Source organism: Doryrhamphus excisus, linkage group LG11 (assembly GCF_037039965.1).
Source record: "Doryrhamphus excisus strain RoL-2023G ecotype Guam linkage group LG11, RoL_Dexc_Guam_v1.1, whole genome shotgun sequence".
Lineage (NCBI taxonomy): Eukaryota > Metazoa > Chordata > Actinopteri > Syngnathiformes > Syngnathidae > Doryrhamphus > Doryrhamphus excisus.
In genome coordinates, this window is record NC_136367.1 from 12,580,634 (window position 1) to 12,605,486 (window position 24,853).

General features: G+C 39.7%; 1 protein-coding gene across 4 annotated transcripts in view; it reads right to left on the reverse strand.

Moving 5' to 3' along the window:
• Window positions 1-24,853, reverse strand: part of cadm3 (cell adhesion molecule 3) — a 174,187-nt gene that overhangs the window by 33,192 nt on the left and 116,142 nt on the right. For all 4 annotated transcript variants that reach the window (XM_078794759.1, XM_058091024.2, XM_058091040.2 and 1 more), the window contains one exon: window positions 17,310-17,447. In XM_078794759.1, the coding sequence (XP_078650885.1) occupies window positions 17,310-17,447 (138 nt within the window). The remainder of the gene's footprint in view (window positions 1-17,309; window positions 17,448-24,853) is intronic.

The following is a 24,853-nucleotide window of genomic DNA, read 5'->3' on the forward strand; positions in this document are numbered from 1 at the left end:
CTTTCACAATTGCCACCCATCGTAATTAAAGCTGCGATGTTGTGTGGAAAAGTTACTTGTTTGATTGCGCCATGAACGCCAGAGCGGAGATGTGATTTTTCTCATTTACTTGTTTAATTTAGTTTAGTTTAATTTGATTATAATTATTGCGTGACTAAGTGACGTGTGGTGTCATTGGCTTAAGTCTTTGTTGCGTTACCTTGAATTCCATAGACAAGTTATCCCAATGGAAAGTCATAATTATGAGATACAAATACATAATCATGAGATAAAACGTCATGATTATGATATAAGAAAGTCCAAATTATAAGATTAAAAAGTCAAAATATGAGATAAAAATTCATATTTATGAGATAAAAAGCCCATTTCCGCCACTGAAAAAAAGTTATCCCAATGGTAAGTCATAATTATGTAATTATGAAATAAAAAGTCATAATTATGAGATAAGAAATCATAATAATGAGATAAAAAGTCATAATTATGAAATAAGAAATTCCAAATTATGAGATAAAAAGTCAAAATATGAGATAAAAATTCATAATTATGAGATAAAAAGCCCATTTCCGCCACTGAAAAAAAGTTATTCCAATGTTAAGTCATAATTATGTAATTCTGAAATAAAAAGTCATAATTATGAGATAAGAAGTCATAATTATGAGATAAGAAAGTCCAAATTATGAGATAAAAAGTCCAAATTATAAGATAAGACAGCCCAAATTATGAGATAAGAAAGTCCAAATTATGAGGTAAGAAGTCCAAATTATGAGGTAAAAATTCATAATTATGAGATAAAAAGCCCATTTCCGCCACTGAAAAAAAGTTATCCCAATGATAAGTCATAATTATGAGATAAAATGTAGAAATTATTAGATAAAAAGTCATAGTTGTGAGATTAAAAAGATAAGAAAATTGAAATTATGAGATAAGCCTATCCCAGCTGTCTTCGGGCAAGAAGCGGGGTACACCCTGGACTGGTGGCCAGCCAATCACAGGGCACATATAGACAAACAACCATTCACACTCACATTCATACCTATGGACAATCTGGAGTCGTGGATTGAACCCGGGTCTGTGTATATGCACCTCCTCGATGTCTGAATTATTTTATATTCAATATAACATTAAAATATCACCTTGTACTTTGGTACGAAGTGCATTATTAAAAAAAAACTGTATTATGGAAAGCAGGAAGTGAACAAATGTAACAGTTAGTGATTGTAAAAGTACCAGATAGAGGGGTAGGATTTAATAAGCTTTGCTTCTTCCTACTCCTTTTGGACATGTGGAACTGTGAACTGATTATGGGATGCATTCAATTGTAGTCTGATGCATGTTCAAATGAAATAAAACCATTACCATTACCATATAATAAGTAAAAATAGTATTTTTAATTTAAAAACTTTAAATAGTGGGAAATGTTTTGCCTTGAACAATCTTCAAATCTGATTTGTATTCCATTGTTGCCACTTGAAGCAGTGCCAATCAGAACAGAAAAGCTAAAAACTGTGCTCATCCACATATTTTTGTTTCACTGTGCATTTTTCCCTGCCACACATACTTGTGGTACTTCAGTACGAGCTACATTATTTAAAAAAAAAAACAAAAAAAACCCTTAAACTGTATTATGGAAAGCAGGAAGTGAACAAATGTAACAGTTAGTGATTGTAAAAGTACCAGATGGATGGGTAGGATTTAATAAGCTTTGCTTCTTCCTACTCCTTTTGGACATGTGGAACTGTGAACTGATTATGGGATGCACTCAATTGTAATCTGATGCATGTTCATTACCATTACCACATATGTGACATATATATATAATACAGTGATAACAGATGAAGTCTCAAATGTGTATTTTTGTGGCCCTTATTTTCAAATAAGGGCCACAAAAATACATATTTGAAAATAAATATTTTCAAATAAGGGCCATTTTCTGCACAGCAAAGGAAGTCCATGTCGTCAAAAGTGCATTTCCTAATGTCAGCGAGCTTAAACTCGAGGGTGTTTTAAGGACGTTGACGAGCCTGGGAAAACTGACAATGGGACACCTTGGGTGGATGCCGGCATACATTTATTTTTTTATCGATATCCTTGGAAGTTGGGGAGCGGAAAAAAAGAAATCAAAGCAGGAGGTCGGAGCGTGAAAATAGTGAATTTTAGCACATAGATGCGACCTCAGCTCGCTCTCTCTCTCTCTCTCAGAGAGAAAATCTGCATACATCAGCATCATGCATGTAGGTCAAGCGCATGAACAACATATTCACAGAGGTGATGGGGCAGGCAGGGAGGCGCACACTCTTCTATCTCCTTCTCGCCATTTCTCAACATAGATATTACACCCACCAATGCCAGCCCTCTCTTCCCGCCTCCATACAACTCGTCAAATACCAGCACGTCTAATGACATCTTGCCTTTTATTACCTAAAGCCGTCCTCTGACCCACTGAGAAAATGAGTTCACCTTTTAGCCGCATTTCAATAATCGCTCCGAGGAGTCGTCTTCGTTGCTATTTGTTTGTGCACTCTCAAATAAAGAAGTCTTCTTTCTTTATTAAAGACTCGGCAAAAAGCAGGCGTTTATGTTTATGCGTGCAACATTTTTTAAATCACACACTTGAGTTCATCAAGTTTTTATTTCGAGATTGCCGAGGTTAACACTGCAGTGGCAAAAAGGAGTAAAACATGGTGAGTGCACTCAACTAATTCAGTAGACTCCATCTTTGCTATAGCAGAAGTATGAGTGAGTGCATCACATAATCAGTTCACAGTTCACATGTCCAAAAGGAGTAGGAAGAAGCATTCATTCATTCATTTTCTACCGCTTTTCCTCACGAGGGTCGCGGGGGATGCTGGAGCCTATCCCAGCTGTCTTCGGGCCCTGGACTGGTGGCCAGCCTATCACAGGGCACATATAGACAAACAACCATTCACACTCACATTCATACCTATGGACAATTTGGAGTGGCCAATTAACCTAGCATGTTTTTGGAATGTGGGAGGAAACCGGAGTACCCGGAGAAAATCCACGCATGCACGGGCAGAACATGCAAACTCCACACAGAGATGGCTGAGGTTGGAATTGAACCCCGGTCTCCTAGCTGTGAGGTCTGCGCGCTAACCACTCGATCACCGTGCAGCCCTAGGACCTACCCCTCCATCTGGTACTTTTACAATGAGTAACTGTTACATTTGTTCACTTCTTGCTTTCCTAATATAATTTAAGGTTGTTTTTTTTTAAACTTTATTATATTTTTTTTATTAAAAATTTATTTTTATTATTTGTCACGTACCGAAGTACGAGGTGATAAGGTGGAAGTGTAGGAACTGTTGGTTTGGAGTTGTTTTTTTAGAGCTTTTTTTCCATTATCTGAACTGGAGCTGTTTTTATTGGTCCTCACCAAGCTTCAAAAACCTGCCGAGATGACAGTGGAAACGTTTGAATGATGAAGCGGGAGAAGCATTTCCTGGAGGTACTACTTTGGTTAGCATACGTACCGGTTAGCATATTTGCACGGCGGTCGAGTGGTTAGCGCACAGACCTCACAGCTAGGAGACCAGGGTTCAAGGGACCCTCGGCCATCTCTGTGTGGAGTTTACATGTTCTCCCCGTGCATGCGTGGGTTTTCTCCGGGTACTCCGGTTTCCTCCCACATTCCAAAAACATGCTAGGTTAATTGGCCACTCCAAATTGTCCATAGGTATGAATGTGAGTGTGAATGGTTGTTTGTCTATATGTGCCCTGTGATTGGCTGGCCACCAGTCCAGGGTGTATCCCGCCTCTCGCCTGAAGACAGCTGGGATAGGCTCCAGCATCCCCCGTGACCCTCGTGAGGATAAGCGGTAGAAAATGAATGAATGAATGATTGGAGACATGTTTGATACGTAATCTATGCATCCAAACGGTATTCTTACACATTTCAAATCCTCTCCTTAATGTTGTGCAATTTTTTTAACTTTTTAAACTCTCATTCCGGTTGCTTCTGTTTGATTTGTGCCGATTCCTGCTTTTAAGGAGAAACTCATTTAGTTAGAGTACAGTCCAGTTTAAGTCGGACCTTGTGGAACGTATTAATGGCGCTAAACCAAAGTTTTGTTCTGTTCACCCAAATTTTGCCTGCTTTTTCGTTGTCCGCTTGCCTTGAACTGTATCATTCCGCTGAATCGAGTACTCAAAGAATAAAGAAGAGAAAAATTCCAGAACACTGCTGAAGAAGATGAGACTACTACTGAATTATCAGAAAATATCATCATATAGTTAATTTTCAAACAGCTAAAATAATGCACAAGGCTAAAAACAACCAATTAGCTAAAAATGTCATCCAATACTTCTCTACAAGAGAGGAGAAATATGATCTCAGGGAAGAAGTACATTTGAAACACTTCTATGCTAGGACTACGTTATGCTAGCCAAAGCATTTCAGGATGTGGAATCAAACTATGGAATGGATTGAGTAAGGACCTCAAACAATGCACAACGATGAGCCAATTCAAGAAACAATACAAGCAGTTGATGTTTGCTAAATACAAGGATGAAGAGTCTTGAACCAGTCATGATGTGCTATATATATCACTATATTGACACTTACTATGGTACCCATTATGGCATTGGATGCTCATATCACCTTGTACTTTGGTACGAGGTACATTATTTAAAAATAATAAATAAATAAACTACATTAGGAAAGCACGAAGTGAACAAATGTAACAGTTACTGATTGCAAAAGTACCAGATGGAGGGGGAGGATTTAATAAGCTTTGCTTCTTCCTACTCCTTTTGGACATGTGGAACTGTGAACTGATTATGGGATGCACTCAATTGTAATCTGATGCATGTTCAAATGAAATTAAACCATTACCATTTTAAATGATGCCCATATGATTTGAGATTTTGGTAAATTGCCATTGTAGCTACTTTTTGAAATAAATCACTTGTTGTGATTGAAACACTTTCATGTTAAAAAAAAAAAAGTAGGCGGGTGTTTCTACTTGGCATCAGGACAACAAAGTGGGCTGAACATGGCCACCTCTCACAGCTACGTTTCTTACAAATAATCCAAACAGTCATCACTTTCAAGATTAAAAGGGATTAAATATAATTTAACTCAACCGTATGAGGTCATCTCTTTGGCTAATTAGTCACGTTTAGTGGATTAGCATGAGAACATAGCTGCTGGTCCAAAAACAGAGTTGTACCGACTTATTTTTACTCCCTTCGCAGCGATCTTTGCCTGCGTAATTACAAGCCTGCTTCCAAAACGCCGCATTCCCACAGTGGGAAGCTGTGTCTCAATTTGCCTCTGGGTGTTGTATTTATTGTGTTTTGGTGCGCGATGAGATGCGTAACGTGGAATGTAAAATTGGACCAGGGACAGTCCGAGACTGTTCTTGACTTGCCTGTAAATATGTAAATAAATATGAGATAAAAATTCATAATTATGAGATAAGAAAGTCCAAATTATGAGGTAAGAAAGTCCAAATTATAAGATAAAATGTCCAAATATGAGATAAAAATTCATAATTATGAGATAAAAAGCCCATTTCTGCCATTGAAAAAAATGTATCCCAATGGTAAGTCATAATTATGTAATTTTGAAATAAAAAGTCATAATTATGAGATAATAAGTCATAATTATGAGATAAGAAAGTCCAAATTGAGACAAAAAGTCCAAATTATAAGATAAGAAAGTCCAAGTGACAAGATAAAAAGTCCAAATTATGAGATAAGAAAGAATAAATTATGAGATAACAAAGTCCAAATTATAAGATAAAAAGTCCAAATATGAGATGAAAATTGATAATTATGAGATAAAAAGTCAATTTCCACCACTGAAAAAAAAGTTAGCCCAATGGTAAGTCCTAATTATGTAAGTATGAAATAAAAAGTCATCATTATGAGATACAAAGTCATAATTATGACATAAGAAAGTCAAAATTTTGAGATTATAATTATTATTAATTATAAGATAAAAAGTCCAAATATGAGATAAAAATTCATAATTATGAGATAAAAAGTACATTTCCACCACTGAAAAAAAAGTTTAAAAAAAGCCCAATGTTAAGTCATAATTATATAATTATGAAATAAAAAGTAAAGTCATCATTTTGAGATAAGAAGTCATAATTATGAAATAAGAAAGTCCAAATTAAGAGGTAAAAATTCATAATTATGAGATAAAAAGCCAATTTCTGCCACTGAAAAAAAGGTATCCCAATGGTAAGTCATAATTATGAGAAAAAATGTAGAAATTATTAGATAAAAAGTCATAGTTGTGAGATTAAAAAGTCAGAATTATGAGAGAAAGTCGAAATTATGACATAAGAAAGTCAAAATTATGAGTTAAGAAAATTGAAATTAGATTGGAAGATTGGAATGAATGAAGAATGGAAAAGTTTCAATGGAAAGTTTCAACAGCCTGTATGAAAAACCTGGAAAGCCACTTTTTCAGCCCGAGCAGAGCGGAGAATTTGAAGCCTTTTTTTTTCTCTTCTTCCAAGCTGTGGTCATCCCTTAACCAGAAAGACTATTTTCATCCACCAAAGCACAGCAGGAGCTGAATCTTGGAAAAGAAGCAACGAGAATATCAACAATAAATCGAAGCCTTTTTGGGGGAAGATTTGTAGCTTTAAATATTTTAAAGTACAGTGGTACCTAGGTTTTCATTATTCATTCGGGCCAAAAGAGCAGAAGAAAACCAAAACGTTTTTTTTTAAATAATGGAATTGTGTGAGATTTTAATACTATCTCGCTGTCGTGATAATGCAACCAGATGACAGCCAAAGTATAGCAATAACACCCATTCCAATTGGGATATATATGCAAATGATGTAGCCCCTCCCCCAACATACAAATTTTGTACAATTAATTACGCTAATTAGCTTTCTCGGCTATAACACTGAGCTAACATGGGCCCCTACCCCTGTATCCTTACATTTTTCTGTCTGTGACCCCCACTGAAATAAAATTGCTAAAGTGCTAGCTTAGCGTGAGGATAAGACACAGCCATCCCAATGAGAACTGACATAACTTTATAGCTAACTATTCAAATTACAAAGACAATACCACAAATTTGGTAGTAATATATAATAGGAGTATAAATACCAACAAAAACATAAATATCACCTGAGAGTTCTTGAGCTGCAGTCTTTGCTGACCTCAAATCTCCATGGCGACCATTGAACTGTTCACCACTTTATTCCACAAAAACAGATGTATGGTGGCACCCCTAAATAATCATGTATTGGAAAAATATTTTCTATGTGTTGTTTCTACATATATTGGAACACTTTTAGTACCCAGCCATATCAAAATTCAATAACTGTGTTTTTCGATGCACCCTATTGGATATACGTACATTATTACTACCAAATTTGTGGTTTTGTCTTTGTAATTTGAATGATTTGTAGTCATATTTATAGGTATTTAATGCTCATTGCCTCTACTGTAGCTAACATTAGCTAGCTACAGTTTGCTAATGACAGTTAGCTAATAGCTGAGCAAGCCTAACATCAAACATCAAAATTCAATAATTGTGTTTTTTGATGCACCCTATTGGATATACGTACATTATTACTACCAAATTTGTGGTTTTGTCTTTGTAATTTGAATGATTTGTAGTCATATTTATAGGTATTTAGTGCTCATTGCCTCTACTGTAGCTAACATTAGCTAGCTACAGTTTGCTAATGACAGTTAGCTAATAGCTGAGCAAGCCTAACATCAACAACAGTAATATAGAGTAGACAGTATTACTGATGCTTCATATTTACAATAGACTGAGCAATTAAGTTTGAAGTTTAGTTAATGTTCTTATCCCTGTGAGTTTGTAGTGAGTTTGGCAGTCGAGAGAGTTTGTTATTTAAATGTGTTACTATTGCCCCTTGTGTTTACAATAAAATAAAAAACAAAGTGTTTAAACTTTATATGTATGTCAAATATCCCTCACTGCTACATAAAATTCAGGGTAAGGCCATGTGAACATGTCCCATTTACCGCCATTCATTTTGTCAATAGGACAAATGAATGGAGAATCTTGAAAGTTGAATTCTGAGGAATACCCAATCTGCCCAAAGAGAAAAATATATTTACTTTAATAACCCTATAGAAAATGATGCTGTATAGCAGTTCATTGTACTCAACATTTCCAGGTCAACTTTTTGGCAATTAGACTAGAAATTGCACATTTTCCGAAATTTTATAAAAGTTTATGTGTGAGGTGACACCCCTAAATCTCAATGGATTTCCTCAAAACTTTGCAAAAGACATTTTTATGTTCATTAGAAAAAAATGGAATGCCAGCCAAATTGATATTATGAAATTAAAATTTCCCATTCAAATTTGATGCACCCTAACGTATATCCAACAATACAACTTTGTGTTTTTTTTTAGAAGGCTTTGTAGTCTAAAGTGCTAGCTTAGCGTGAGGATAAATGAAAAGAAAGGTCATATTTATCTCATCAACATTAGCAAAAACGTTCCTTCTTCATCTAACATGACATGGCTGCACACGGACAAGAGGTCGGTGTTACTTTTCCCCCGCGTTATGACAGTCTGGTCGGATAATTCTGCCATTTTGGCCTCAAGTGGCGCCATAAATCCCCATTATCCTCAATGCAACACATGGATGTCACTAAATGATCCATGGCACTCTCACGCAGTACAACTAATACACTCTTCACAGCTCTTAGCCTTTCATTCTTCTCAATTACCACTCCCCTTTTTTCCCCACTCTCGCCAAGTCCCCATTGCCTCTCAGTGACACACACACACACACACAAGTCCTCCTCTTCCATCTCGCTATCTAAATCCGCTTTCCGGATTTCTGTCTCCATTTCATCAGCCTTCCCAGCGTCTCTAACCCCTCTCCTGTTGCGCTCCCCACTCCCCCTCTTCTTGAAAACACCTCACTTTCATCCCCTTGCCCCCCCACCCGTGCTCCATCTCCTCAGCTGCAAAGCCACCTTGCCTCGTCTTCTTCTTCTTCCGTCGTTTCTTTTAGTCCTCTCATCCCCTCTCCTCTGTGTAGCCTTTATCCTTCAAACATTCTCACACGCGCACAAACACAACACACACACACAAACACACACACAGTCAACTCATGTGAGAGGAGCTCGTCCGATTGCAGTTTCATCAAAATGACCCCATAGAAAAAGCGTCAAAACACACACACAGTATAGGAGCAGCTTGTCTGAGCACTTTTAACCAAAAATGTCCCCAAAACACCAAATAACCCGACAGTAAAAGTGTCAACACACACCCTAACCCAGTGTTTTTCAACCTTTTTTGAGCCACGGCACGTTTTTTACATTGTAAAAATCTTGTGGCACACCACTAACCAAAAATGTTCCAAAATGTCACCACAACCTCACACGTGCATCAATAAGTCTATGGGAGGAACAAGGTAGGTGTTGCCACACGGACCAATATTACATTGCTCTGCCAGTGAAAATCAAACAGAATAGTCAATAGGGCATGCCCAGTAAAACGTAAACATCAACATCACGTGATACCGACTTCCCCAAGTTTTTCTTTCACTTGTTGGAATAACTCCGTATTGCCAGTTTTTCGTCTGTCCAGTCTTGAAATTTAGTTTGAATCAAAAACAAACTTTGCTTAGTCCAGTGCCGATTGCTGGCCTCCATTTTTAAAACTGAAGAATGTCGGATCTGCGTGTTACGTCATATCATATCAGCATGCACTGAAAGAACGCACCCGGGATAAATTTAAACAGGAAAAGATCAAATTCAATCTTGCTAATATTTTATACAGTAAACCTCGGATATATCGGACTCGGATATATCGGAAATTCGCTCACAACGGACAGATAAAAAAGAACCAATTTTTCTGTAATGCATTTCCAATAAAAATTCATTGCATATATCGGATTTTTTATAACGGATTTCGCCTATTTCGGACAAAATCTCCAGTCCCCTTCCAATTTCCCTCGCATATATCGGATGGCCGCATCGTGTCTTTCTCCAGATTTAGGACAAATATAAAAGTGAGTGACGTCAATAATACTAGCACAGCAGTGAAAAAGATCTTAACCTCACTATTAGAAATAACGTAGGCCTGACGGGCGTAACAGGGCCTAGCTTAATTAACAATTTGTTATGCTCAGAGACCAATAAAGTTAAATTCTCATTACCTTACGTCTCTTTTCATTGCCCAGTCCAGGTACATTGGAAACATAGTCAAGGAAGTGCCTTTTTATAACGGATAAAATCCGATATGTGCGTAAAACGGACATTTTCCGGTATACGCATATAACGGATTTCGCTTATATTGGACAAAACCAGTGGGAACAATTGAATCCGATATATCCGAGGTTTACTGTAATTCAACTCGGGACATGTTTTATATAGATATACATTTTCTTTTTTAATAAAACTGGACTTGTGAATGGCGTATAGAAAGGTTTAGATTCTGTTTCACAGATGGCGCTAATGCACACGAAAGCTGCTTTCCAACCGCCAATAAACAACAGAAGAAGAAAAACGCCACGAAGAAGAACGCACCCTGACAAATTTCCGTTTGAGCGGGTAAAAGATACCTGAATTGGATTGGTTAAAAGAATATTCCATCCCTGTTCAATTCTTTCCGTTTGAGCAAATATACCAAATGCAATTGGAATATTTGGGTCCATATATTCATGGCTATTGACATAATATTTGCAAATGATATAATCAATGTTAACTATAAAAAGGGATATTGGATAATTCCTCACGGCGCACCTGACAGTTTCTCAAGGTACACTAATGTGCCGCGGCACAGCGGTTGAAAATCACTGTCCTAACCGACTCACTTCACACACACACACACACACACACTTCAAATGATCATAACAAGTTGACCCATGATGGTGAAATAACGTGTATGTGTGTGAGATAATCAACTGTCCATTAAAGAGGCGCGTGTGTGTGTCTGTGTGTGTGTGCGTGCGTGTGTGTGACAATGACTGATGAGTGTGTGGCCGCGTCAGGACAGCTGGGCGAAGCGTGGAGCATGCCATCGCTCACGTCCACTCCATCTCCATTCAAGCTCTTTTTCTCGCCACTTGTCATTGATGCTTCAAGAGCCGGTTTGAACACGTTCTAGTCATGTTATGTCAAGGGGGTGTGGCTTCATTTGTCCTTGAGGGAGAAGTAGCTCCTCTGACGTGTGTGACAACATTCAACACGTTTGCAGGTGGAGGACAAAAAATGAAATGTGTGCCTTCCCTAATTTCGACACATTGGGGTGTGTAGGGGGGGAGAAAATCCAATTTTGTTGAGGAGGCAGCAGTCGCTCCAGCTCTCTTTCTGTGCGTATCGACTTTATTTCAGCTGTAAGAGAAAGAATAGATAATCTGCCCTCAAGCAGACGGCCACCCCCCCCATCTTTGTGTCCTAAATCCATTCATTTGATTCATTCCCATCCATAATTACAGCAAATACTGCCAAAACATCTGCACACATTACAATGCATACCTGCCATTTGTTCACATCTACAAAAGATATCATATCACCGCATTGTCCTGCTGCTCCTGACGGCCAAAGATAAATCGCCGCAAACAAAATCTACTTGGATTTATGCTCGGTGCACACCAACAAAGCTATTTTCTCCCCACACTGCACGGTAAAAAATGATGGCGCAGCCATGCCAGAGGCGTAGTTAAAAACTAATCTCTGGGCACAGGCTGTCAAGGACATGCCACAGCAACAGGTGGCGCTATCACTCACGTTTGTAGGGCTCTTTAAACCAGCATAAGCATGGCCGAATTCTTTCAGGGACGCAATATCTACCTTTTTTTGAATTGATAAACAACCAGAAATCGTAGAAAAGCATTAATTTTTATCTACAAAGCTACTCTGTGGAGTGATGTGCTGGACAATACTATTCCACTCCAGTCCTGCAGGTGGCAGTAATGAGTATTAACAGTTTGTTTCAAGTGCCACACTGAAGTTTTGTCATATCTGGAATTTAAATGTGAAAACTAAATCATTTAGTTAACCCCTTTATCCGAAACTCAGCCCATGTGCCAAAACTCACTAACTAACAAATCGTAACCTTGAAAAGTATAAATAAATAAGTATAAATAAACCCCTTGACCCCTTAGCTAACAGTTAATTGCTAACTAACTATAAAATGAGCCACAAAAGTAACTAATTAACCGATAAATCAAAACATAACCTTTTGCCTTAAAGGAAAACTGCACTGTTTTATTTCGCCCAAACATGAACACATATTTATTTATGTTTTGTGTGCATTCTACCGAGAGAAAACGTTAGTATGAGCTAGCTAAGCTACCTACTTTGGAGGTACCAATATTTACACTAAAGCCCTAACAAAAAAAAGCTAACAAAAACACCAACACTCTTCCATTTGCACGAATGACTTGTATATTAACCAAGCTACAGCAAAATTGTTATTGTAGCAGCTAACAAGCAAAACTATACCTGGCGGGCTAACACTAAGCCTCGCGAGCCGCTTGACTCAGCCTCACTCACAGACAAAATAGACGGAAGAGTTGATACCTAGCTTTATTTTTCGCTACAAAGACTCAACAAGATGCATTTTTACCTGAGGAATGGAGCATAGGTCTTGTGCTGGAAGACACAGCCATCCCAATGAGAACTGACATAGTAAGTGTTGTAGCTGTTTCTATGCTGCTTCTATTGTTGACGGAAGTAGCATTAGCTCCTGGCTAGTATGTGAAATCAATGTGTTAGGAAAGAAGTTTCGGTACTGTATTAAATCATCAAAATACGACAAGATACTGAAAGTATTACATGTTATCAGTGTACTTGTTACTGTATGATCCCAGCATGTACATATATCCAACAATACAACTTTGTGGGTTTTTTTTTAAAAGGCTTCGTAGTCTAACTACATTCATTCATTCATTTTCTACCGCTTTTCCTCACAAGGGTCGCGGGGGGTGCTGGAGCCTATCCCAGCTCTCTTCGGGAGAGAAGCGGGGTACACCCTGGGCTGGTGGCCAGCCAATCACAGGGCACATATAGACAAACAACCATTCACACTCACATTCATAGCTACGGACAATTTGGAGTCGCCAATTAACCTAGCATGTTAGCAACCTAGCAAAACCCACACATGCACGGGGAGAACATGCAAACTCCTTGAACCCTAGTCTCCTAGCTGTGAGGTCTGTGCGCTAACCACTCGACCACCGTGCAGCCCGTCTCCAATCATTCCTACACATTTCCCTCCAGTGTAGGGATGTTAAGAATACTGTTGGAATACCATAAGAATATTTAGAATACAGTTAGAATTTGGATATTTTTCCAACTTAGAAGCCACATCAAAGGTTTTTAGCGTGCTCAAAACATTTGTCCGGTCACAAGAATGAGCCCTAATATTTGAAATGTACTCAGATTTATGGCTCATTCTACCAGCGTATCATGTTTTGCTAAGAGTTATGTCTTGAATTCATTGAACCCTGGTCTCCTAGCTGTGAGGTCTGCGTGCTAACCACTCCACCGCCGTGCAGCCCCCCGTAGTCTAACTAGGTAGGATCCAATGATGTGCATTGTTAGCTAGCTCATAATAACTTATTTTCTTTTGTGAGAATGCACAAAGAATTATGTATTCATGTGTTTTAAAAGTGCAGTTTTCTTTAAGATTCCTTGAAACATAAAAATAAAGACCTCGATCCGAACTTTAATCTGACTCCTGGCCCATGTTCCACCACTAAACGTGCTAACGAACTAAGCAATTCATACATCAAAACACAACCTGTGGTGTCACGTTTTCAAACTTGACAGGCGTTGATACTTGTTATACTCGTTGATACCGATGTTATTATGAGAAGTGTAAGAAATTTCTGCAAATCACACCTTGATCGCGATTTTGGCACTACCTATGCTGACACATGGTTATAAAAAGATCTTGCCTCGACTTTTGCACATAATGGAGGTAAAAGCTGTGCTGTTTTGAAATGTGACACAACCTTTATGTGAATATACAGCAAAATTCAGGGTGGGTAGTTAGGCAGTTTTTCGCATAATCCTGCTGTTGAATATACTAAATAACTAACAAATAGCTATGAAAACGTCATCACTGGATGTGTTATCATCTGTTGCAGAGCTTTTGTGACAGAGGGCGCTGTTCGCCAGAGCATATAAACTAAATCTTTATGGGAATGGCAGCAGATGGTGCAAGTGGTGAAAGGGTAGCAGAGGCAACATGTTTGCTGTGTTGGCTAAGCGCAAACATGAGTCCTCAGACACTGATGGCAAGTAGGGCAGGTCAAAACCAACATGGCCGCTATTAAGACCAATGCAAGCACTGCCAATGCCAAGCTGCCAATGCCCGGTTCTCTCCTCAGCCAGAGAGGAGAAAAAAAAATGCGAGTTAATTTGTCTTCTCTTGACATCTTCTGCCTCGCCGTCTTGCAGCTTATTCCTTCACGTTTATCAGCAGCAAAAGAGCATCGGTTCTGACCCGGTGCAGAGCTTGGCTGATGCTGGGCAGCCCCGTGTTAGACCTCATCCCTTCATCCCAACATCCGCCCTGCCTTTTATTGCCGGATTGGGCTCTTATCCCCGGTGAGATCCCCGCCTCGCTATCACTGCCGCGCCGCTGTGTTGCTTTCAGTTGCAGATGTGTCGCAGCTCGGAGGATGACAGACACACACACTCTCACACACACACACACCAAACCAGCTTTACATAATCTTGGAACACTGTAAGCACTACATGTCTGATACAAGCATTTGTATTATATGTTGAATTACTGTGAATACACCACAAACACAGTCAAATTGATTTCAAGATTTTGAATTTTGACTCCAAAAGAAGCAGTCACATCCAAGGTCTAATGTTTAACTAAATACTTCCTTTTACACTTGAAATAGTCGAGAATGTTAATAAATGATATATGATAATGAGACCTTCCTCTAAGCCTAGTCCTTACCGTAAAATATAATCACATTTTTTTATGTCGTGGGATTTCAATTATGACCATGATTTTTCTCTTTTGTTTTTAACCTGCCAATTCAAACAAACTAGTTCTGCCAGAACATGAAAAAATACTGGAATTTACATCTGACATTTTAGATGAAAACAACAAAAAACAAAGTGTTCATCTGAATCTTGGATTTTAATATGAATTTCTTTGTAGTGCAGTTTCAGCACTCATATGACATTGGCAAAGGCATATTTCCTGTGTTAGATGTGTGCTTGAATATGGAAATATTTATATTTTTTGACTAAAGGAGGTCGGATAAGTCAAATTAAAACGAGAAGTTCTCACCCAGGTGCGTCAAATGCTTCTGCAAACTTCGAGGGACAAATAACTTCTGCTTGGACATTAACACGGTGATAAAAAAAAAAAGGAAAAACAGCTACATGCCATGAGTGAGTGCCACTGGGAATACCTGGTAAATACCTGGTACAGGTAGGATTGCAAGGTTTATAGTGTGTGTAAAGCAGTTAATGTGCAGTGCCAATCCTGCCTCACCTCACACAAAAGTTTGGGATCACTTGCAAATTTCTTTGTTTTTCAAAGAAAAACATTTTCATGAATTTCACAAACCATTTTTTTCCATTCCACAAACAATTAAAATGAATGAGATGATTTTCAAAGAAGGTTGTACATTTTTTCATAGAGGCCTACTATCAACAACTGTCAGTCCTCTGCATCAACCTCCTGGTTTGGCTGCTAATCCAAGTTCATCATTTTATAAGGCTAATAGATGATTAGAAAAGCCATGTAAAAAATCTCTTACCATGCTGTTAACTACTCCCTTCAGAGAGCAGCACAAACTGGGTCTAACAAGGACAGAAAAACGCTGCACAACTGTGCAAGAAGACAAATCTGAGAGTGTGTAGTTTAAGACAAAGACGCTTCACAGGTCGTCACCTGGCAGCTGCACTAAATAGTAGCCGTCAAACACCAGTGTCAGTATCAACAGTGAAGCCGCCACTTCAGGACTTCAGACTTCATGGCAGGATTGCCAAGAAAAAGCCAGATCTCAGACTGGACAAAAACATTTCCAAGTCATCCCAAACTTTGGAGCGGTAGTGTATATTACATCACAGTAGCGATTCACAGCCTGCCTTCAACCTGACCTCTTCCCGAGAGAGAGTTTTTCTCCGAATGACAACTATTGTCATGTTTACTCTCACAAGCTTTTGTGACACCCCTGGTGCTTAACTTCGTTTTACACTTTCATGTCAATTGCTAATGTATATATGCCCTATGAGTATGGAATGGATTGAGTAGGGACCTCAAACAATGCACAACGATGAGCCAATTCAAGAAACAATACAAGCAGTTGATGTTTGCTAAATACAAGGATGAAGAGTCTTGAACCAGTCATGATGTGCTATATATATCACTATATTGACACTTACTATGGTACCCATTATGGCATTGGATGCTCGTATCACCTCCTACTTCGATACCAAGTACATTATTAAAAAAAAAACCTTAAATTGTATTATGGAAAGCAGGAAGTGAACAAATGTAACAGTTAGTGATTGTAAAAGTACCAGATGGAGGGGTAGGATTTAATAAGCTTTGCTTCTTCCTACTCCTTTTGAACATGTGGAACTGTGAACTGATTTTGGGATGCATTCAATTGTAATCTGATGCATGTTCAAATGAAATTAAACCATTACCATTACCATTACGATCAAAAGTTTTAATGTTTTGTGCTTCACTTCTGTTTACACTTGCATGGCAGGTGACCATATTAATAAATGAGATGCTGTAATGAAATTAGTCCATTGAACCTTTGTGATTTATCATTAAAGTTAAGACTGGTTGTTTAATTGTTTTAGCTATTTAATAATAGCAGTGGTTCTCTTATATTTACACGTGTACTCCAGCTAACATTTACACCATATAGGCGTCCAAAGTGTGGCCCTGTTTTTTTCTGTGGTGTTTCTTTATTGGCTCGTAGTGTAATTCTAGAAATAAAATCAAACACTGTAAAGCAGGATAAGGACTAAAAGGAGGTTAAAAAATGGTGAAATGTTGAATTTTAGACACAAAGTTGTCATGTGGCCTGCTTTTCCTGAAAAAGATTTAACCTCTTAGTAATTTTGACCTACATGTTATTATAATTTTAGCGTGTTTAATAAAGGAAAGGTGAAAATTATCACGTGACTCCTCATCCATACACAAATACTGGTTTAGGACACACATTAGGACAGCCAACACACACAGACATACACACAGTGACAAGCCAATGACACACACTCTTACAAAAGGATGTTTGCCCATGCATACACACACACACACAACCCTTGTTTCCCTGCCAAATGACCACACACACACACACATTCCACCATTGCAGCATGCCTCACCTTCCAGCTCCTCGTCCCCACGGAACCAGTGCAGCCTGGCGGGGGGTTTGCTGCCCGTACTGGTACAGGTCAGGGTGACGGTACCCCCCTCCTGCACTGGATTCTCTACTCCAGAGATGTGAGGTTTTCCTGGCACACCTGGAAGGAAGGAAAGCAAGTAGAAAACAGTGACTTTTTAATCCCGCAGGGCTCATCCTTGTTACTGTGCTGCATATTTTAACTTAAGTTTTGGTGTTCTTGGCTTGGGGGGGCGGCGGACTGTGGCGAGAAAAGTTCAACTCTGTAAAACACACTTTAGCACCACTGGTAATGAACAAGTCATGATTTACTGCAGGGTTTCTTTCAGGGTGCAAATTCTAAAAGCGGGAGCTAAGTGTGTGTCAAGCACAATGAATGTGAAGTGCTGAAAGCGTTCATTCAGGCTTCCAGCAGCTGAGGATGGAAATGAACACAATGAATGGAATGAATATCCTCATGTTACATCCTCACATTGAATGCAGCTACCTGTATTTGTTAGCACGTTAACTAAAAAAAATACACATTTTCTAAAAGGACATATTTGTAAAACACAACGATTTCACACTGTGTACAAACGATATGATTTGATTTGATTCTACTGTTACATTAATCTTACATAATAGAATAAAGAGGGCTGCATGGCGGTCGAGTGGTTAGCGCGCAGACCTCACAGCTAGGAGACCAGGGTTCAATTCCACCCTCGGCCATCTCTGTGTGGAGTTTTTGCATGTTCTCCCCGTGCATGTGTGAGTTTTCTCCGGGTACTCGGGTTTCCTCCCACATTCCAAAAACATGCTAGGTTAATTGGCCACTCCAAATTGTCCATAGGTATGAATGTGAGTGTGAATGGTTGTTTGTCTATATGTGCCCTGTGATTGGCTGGCCACCAGTCCAGGGTGTACCCCGCCTCTCACCCGAAGACAGCTGGGATAGGCTCCAGCACCCCCGGCGACCCTTGTGAGGAAGAAGCGGTAGAAAATGAATGAATGAATAAAAAGACTATAAAAGTGGTACTCATACAACCGCAATTTTGGAAATAACTTTTGGAATTAAAATATTATTTAATACATCTCAGGATTTATGGCCGATTCTTACAGACCCAGGAGGCCGCTACCGGTTTATCGTTCACAACCCTTATATAAATATACCTAGATTATATTCATAGTAGAGCCGCTTCTCCTTCACATCGAAAGGAGTCAGTTGTGGTGGCTCGGGCATCTAGTCCGGATGCTTCCCGGACGCCTCCCTGGTGAGGTGTTCCGGGCATGCCCAGCCGGGAAAAGGCCTCTGAGCAGACCTAGGACACGCTGGAGGGATTAGTCTCACAGCTGGCCTAGGAACGCCTTGGTGTCCTGCCAGTGGAGCTGGAGGAGGTGGCCGGGGACCGGGAAGTCTGGGCTTCCCAACTGAGACGAGACTTCTACCCCCGCGACCTGGACCCGGATAAGCGGAGGAAAATGGATGGATTATATTCATTCATTCATTCATTCATTTTCTACCGCTTTTCCTCACGAGGGTTGCGGGGGGTGCTGGAGCCTATCCCAGCTGTCTTTGGGCGAGAGGCGGGGTACACCCTGGACTGGTGGCCAGCCAATCACAGGGTGGATTATATTCATATAGATAGATATCAATATGTAGACAATGAGATATAGATATATACAGAGATAGATATTGATCAATAGCTATAGATTAGTAGTGTAAAATGTATGCTCGGCCTGATTTCTTATTTTTTTGCATGTCACACTTGCAAAAAAGTGTGACGGAAACACTGTTTCAGATCATCAAACATATGTAAATATTATATATTATCTTGAAAAGGGCCCTGTGATTGGCTGGCCACCAGTCCAGGGTGTACCCCGCCTCTTGCCGAAAGACAGCTGGGATAGGCTCCAGCACCCCGCGACCCTCGTGAGGAAAAAGTGGTAGAAAATGAATGAATGAATCTTGAAAAGGTCATAAAGCTATTTCTAAAGCTTTGGGACTCCAGTGAACCACAGCGAGAGCCAAATGACCAAAACATGGAACAGTGGTGAACTTTCCCAGGAGTGGCCAGCCAACCAAAATTACCTACAAGAGCAGTGACGACTCATCTAAAAGGTCACAAAAGACCCCACAACAACATCCAAAGATCTGCAGGCCTCACTTGCCTCAGTTAAGGTCAATGTTAATGACTTAAGAAAGACATGGCCTGCATGGCAGAGTTCCCAGACACAAACCACTCACTGCTAAGGAAAAATAATATTAAGGCTTATCACAATTTTGTCAGAAAACATCCCGATGATCTCCAAGACCTTTGGGAAAATAGTCTGTGGTCTGATGAGACAAAAGTTCAACTTCATCAAAGACGTGTGTCCCATTATAGCTTGCATAAAAGCAATGCCACATGTCAGAAAAATAGTTTCATACCACCAGTAAAATATAGTTATTGTATCGTGATGGTCCAGGGCTGTTTTGCTGCTTCAGGACATAGAAGAATCGCTATGATAAATGAAACTATGAATTCTGCTCCCTACCAAAAAAAATCCCGAAGGAGAATGTCCAGCCATCTGTTTGTGACCTCAAGCTGAAACCAACTTGTGTTCTTCAGCCTGGATAATGATCCCTACACCAGCAAGCCCACCTCTGAATGGCTGAAAAATCAAAGTACTGACCACACCGAAATGCTGTGGCATGACCTTGAAAAGGCGGGCCATGCTCGAAAACCGTCCAGTGTGACGGAATGACAACAATTCTGCAAAGAAAATTGGAACAAAATTAGTATCGTAAAAGCTTGATTGCAGTTGTTGCTGCTAAGGGTGGTCCGACCAGATATTAGGTTTAGGGGGCAATCATTTTTCATACAGAGCTATGCATTGTGCTGGCTGTTCCTGTGACTTATACTCCAGAGCGACTTATAAATGAAAAAAGTGTTTATGTTACATAAACACTGGACACCTTTTGTGTTCATGTTTATTTTTGGTGTAGCTGAATAACCATTGTGTTAGCATATCTTACACCTATTCAGCCTGTTCTCTATTCTTTTATTGTTACAACTTGCCTTCCAAGATGACGTAATGTCTGTTTTGGTCAAGTAGTTTGGAAAATAAATTACTCGCAAAAAATGCGACTTATACTCCGGAGCGACTTATAGTCCAGAAAATACGGTATATAAATAAAATACATCGTATTTTCTGGACTTTTTTCTGGATATATAGACCATATTTTATACATGCCGTGTATATATATGTGTATATACACCGTATTTTCTGGTATGTATAAAATATGGTCTATATATCCGGAAAAAGTCCAGAAAATACAGTATATAAATAAAATACACCGTATTTTCTGCACTTTTTTTCTGGATATATAGACCATATTTTATACATGCCGTATATATATATATATATATATATATATATATATGTATATACTCTGTATTTTCTGGTATGTATAAAAAATGGTCGATATATCCAGAAAAAAGTCCAGAAAATACTGTATATAAATATATATATATTTATACACCGTACCGGTGTATTTTATTTATATATCGTATTTTTGGACTATAAGTTGCTCCAGAGTATAAGTCGCACAAGGCCAAAAATGCATAATTGGGTAAAAAAAAAAAACATACATAAGTCGCACTGGAGTATAAGTTGCATTTTTTGCTAGTCATTTATTTTCCAAACTACTTGACCAAAACAGACATTACGTCATCTTGGAAGGCAAGTTGTAACAATAAAAGAATAGAGAACAGGCTGAATAGGTGTAAGATATGCTAACACAATGCTTATTCAGCTACACCAAAAATAAACATGAACACAAAAGGTGTCCAGTGTTTATGGAACATAAACACTTTTTTCATTTATAAGTCAATCTGGAGTATAAGTCGCAGGAACAGCCAACCTATGAAAAAAAGTGCGACTTATAGTCCGGAAAATATTTGTATATTTCTGCACGGTATTATATTATATTATTATATTATATTATTTTAGGGTCAGGCTAACAGTGCGGGGAAATGCAGTAAGATATATTCAGAAACGGGAAACACCAGCGCCAAACAACAACAACAAACCAAGACCGGTTATCGGTGGAAGGCAGAGGGAGTGCAGACATTTTTGAGAGCAGCCATGATGTGCCAAGATGTTCTCCCTCCTGGAGAAGGTTTCTTGGGATTGACATTGTGCTTCAATCAATCACACTGTTAAATAAATGTAGGACGGTGAATAAGGATGGCAAAGTCTTGAAACCCAGGGGAGGAGGGTCTTTCGTCTCTGGCTTCTCCTTGGCACAAACGCCGGCCAAGATTCCCGCTAGTCAAAGGCTGGGCTTCATGGTTGTCATCAGCCTCTATTTCTGATTCCACACCGAATGTCTCACCATTTCATCCGCTTTTAGTCACACTACCCCGGCTTGTGGCGGTGCATCATAACGCCATATGTACACTTTCTGGCCCTCACCTCAAGTGTGTACTGAGTGGGAAATCGGTACACTGCTGCTCCAAACCAAAGGCTCCACAAGGAGCAGCCGTCTGTACAAAATAATACCTTAAAAAGACAATCAAAAGTGGTCATTTAACGACAGCAAAGCATGCTGGGAAATTAGTAATCTGCCCATTCAACCGCTGCAAATTCTTTGCACATTGAGATGTTTTTGTGTTGATAAAAATTAATAACGAGCAAATTTCAATCAAGGCATGAAGTCACACAAAAAAATTACATTTCCCCTACTCACATGTAAAAAAAATGTCCATGCGGGTGAGGGGGTAATGTGGAGTTCAGCTGTCAGTTTTGACCCCCCCTGATGATTGAGTTTGATACCCCTGCATTATCTTCCAAATTACAAGAGACGACAAAGGTTCTGATTACTTGCTAAATATAGTAGGTGATTGCACTTGCTACGTGTTCTTATTCTCAGGCAGACTAATGGCCTCATTTATAAAATGTGATGGATTCCGGTACAAAACGTTGCATATTCACAAACATCACAATGTGCATACAAAAGAAAAAAACTTTATATCGATAAAAGCTCTCATTTTATCCCAATTGTGCACACATGATCGCTGATTCATGCTTGACTATGGCCTGGTATTAGTTATAATATAAGCATATTTAAGCAATTAGTATGTATTTTTTGTCCAAAATAAAGTGTTTCCAATATCCGGAGTATCCGGAGAAAACCCACGCATGCACGGGGAGAACATGCAAACTCCACACAGAGATGGCCGAGGGTGGAATTGAACCCTTGTCTCCTAGCTGTGAGGTCTGCGCGCTAACCGCTTGTCCACTGTGCCACCCAATCAGAATACATGTAGAATGAAAATCACTATTAAGACTGCTTTACTTCTTTTTACACATTTGCGTGGCACTCAAAAGGGATTTAAAACATTGCGTGCACAGTTGGACACAGTTTGACCCGAGATCAGATTATTTCTACGTACAGCGTATTATCAAATCGGAACAAATGGTGTAGGCGGCACGGGGGTCTAGTGGTTAGCGCACAGACCTCACAGCTAGGAGACCAGGGTTCAATTCCACCCTCAGCCATCTCTGTGTGGAATTTGCATGTTCTCCTCGTGCATGCGTGGGTTTTCTCCGGGTACTCCGGTTTCCTCCCACATTCCAAAAACATGCTAGGTTAATTGGCCACTCCAAATTGTCCATAGGTATGAATGTGAGTGTGAATGGTTTTGTGAATAAAGTTTTTTCTTTTGTATGTACATTGTGATGTTTGTGAATATGCAACGTTTTGTACCGGAATCCATCACATTTTATAAATGAGGCCATTAGTCTGCCTGAGAATAAGAACACGTAGCAAGTGCAATCACTTGCAATATTTAGCAAGTAATCAGAACCTTTGTCGTCTCTTGTAATTTGGAAGATAATGCAGGGGTATCAAACTCAATCATCCGGGGGGGGCAAAACTGACAGCTGAACTCCACATTTTCTCTGGGTATTCCGGTTTCTTCCCACATTCCAAAAACATGCTAGGTTAATTAGCGACTCCAAATTGCCCATAGGTATGAATGTGAGTGTGAATGGTTGTTTGTCTATATGTGCCCTGTGATTGGCTGGCGACCAGTCCAGGGTGTACCCCGCCTCTCGCCCGAAAGACAGCTGGGATAGGCTCCAGCACCCTCCGCGACCCTCGTGAGGAAAAGCGGTAGAAAATGAATGAATGTACAAATGGTGTAGTCAGCCATTTTTCTTGTATAGGATTTGATTCTATGTTTCTGTTTGCATCCCTGCCTTTAAACCTGACTGATTTCTTACGCCCCAAAATATTATCATGTTACATGCAAATTCCGTTGAACTATGACTCAGTCTTCGTCACTGAAGAAGCTGAATGACTCAGGCAGACCGCACAGTTTTTCAATGGGGGTGTTCTGTATTAAGCCAACGGTCAGAGGGAAAAAAAAATGAAGCCGGACGACTGAAAAGCATCCCTCCTTTCCCACAGGGCTTGTTTCTTGAAGCCGCCACAGCCCAAAGTAGAAGACCGTGTGCTTTATTACTGCTCCGAGTCCTGCAACAAGCTGAGGCGTAAACAACACAAAGCATCCAGAGAGGGAAGCTACGCGTCTGCCTTGCTCGTTTCGCTCCATCTTCATCACGACGGCAGGCGAGCAAATTAAAGTTTCCTCACCGCTCTCCTGCCGGCAGCGCCGTGTGGGGGCGGCATTGCTTTTACTTGACTTTTTGAAAATAATCAACAGTTTTCTGTCAAGCAGTTTCAACGTGCAGCAAAAGATGGTGGATGGAGGGAAGAACCTCAGAGGATGAGGAGAAGGGAAAGGAACACATGATGAGGATTTGAAGGGAACTGGTGGGCCAACATTACGGTCTACTAAGAAAACTCCTGCACCGATGTTTTTATGGACCTGTCATTTCAAAGCGCTAATTTTACTTCAAGCACTAAAACACACACAGACCAAAGCCCATGTGATTTTTTTTTATAAAACATATACGTATTTATAAAAAATATCACTCTGTCCAGTGTTCAAACTACTACTTGTTGCTAGGCAGAATTCATTCATTCATTCATTCTCTACCACTTATCCTCACGAGGGTCGCGGGGGGTGCTGGAGCCTATCCCAGCTGTCTTCGGGCGAGAGGCGGGGTACACCCTGGACTGGTGGCCAGCCAATCACAGGGCGCATATAGACAAACAACCATTCACACTCACATTCATACCTATGGACAATCTGGAATCGCTAATTAACCTAGCATGTTTTTGGAATGTGGGAGTACCCGGAGAAAACCCACGCATGCACGGGGAGAACATGCAAACTCCACACAGAGATGGCCGAGGGTGGGATTGAACCCTGGTCTCCTAGCTGTGAGGTCTGCTCGCTAACCACATGTCCCAACTTTTCCCAGTAAAGGTAGCAAAGGATGCGATAACCAAATAACTTAAAGGGGATCTGTTATGCCTTTTGCCAAAAGAGGCAAACATCAAGCAGAAGTGGTTGGAGTTGCAGGTTCCAGTTGAGGAGAAAAATATGGGACTGTTTTTTGAGCGTGGGTGAAGTTGGACTATCCGCCAACCGC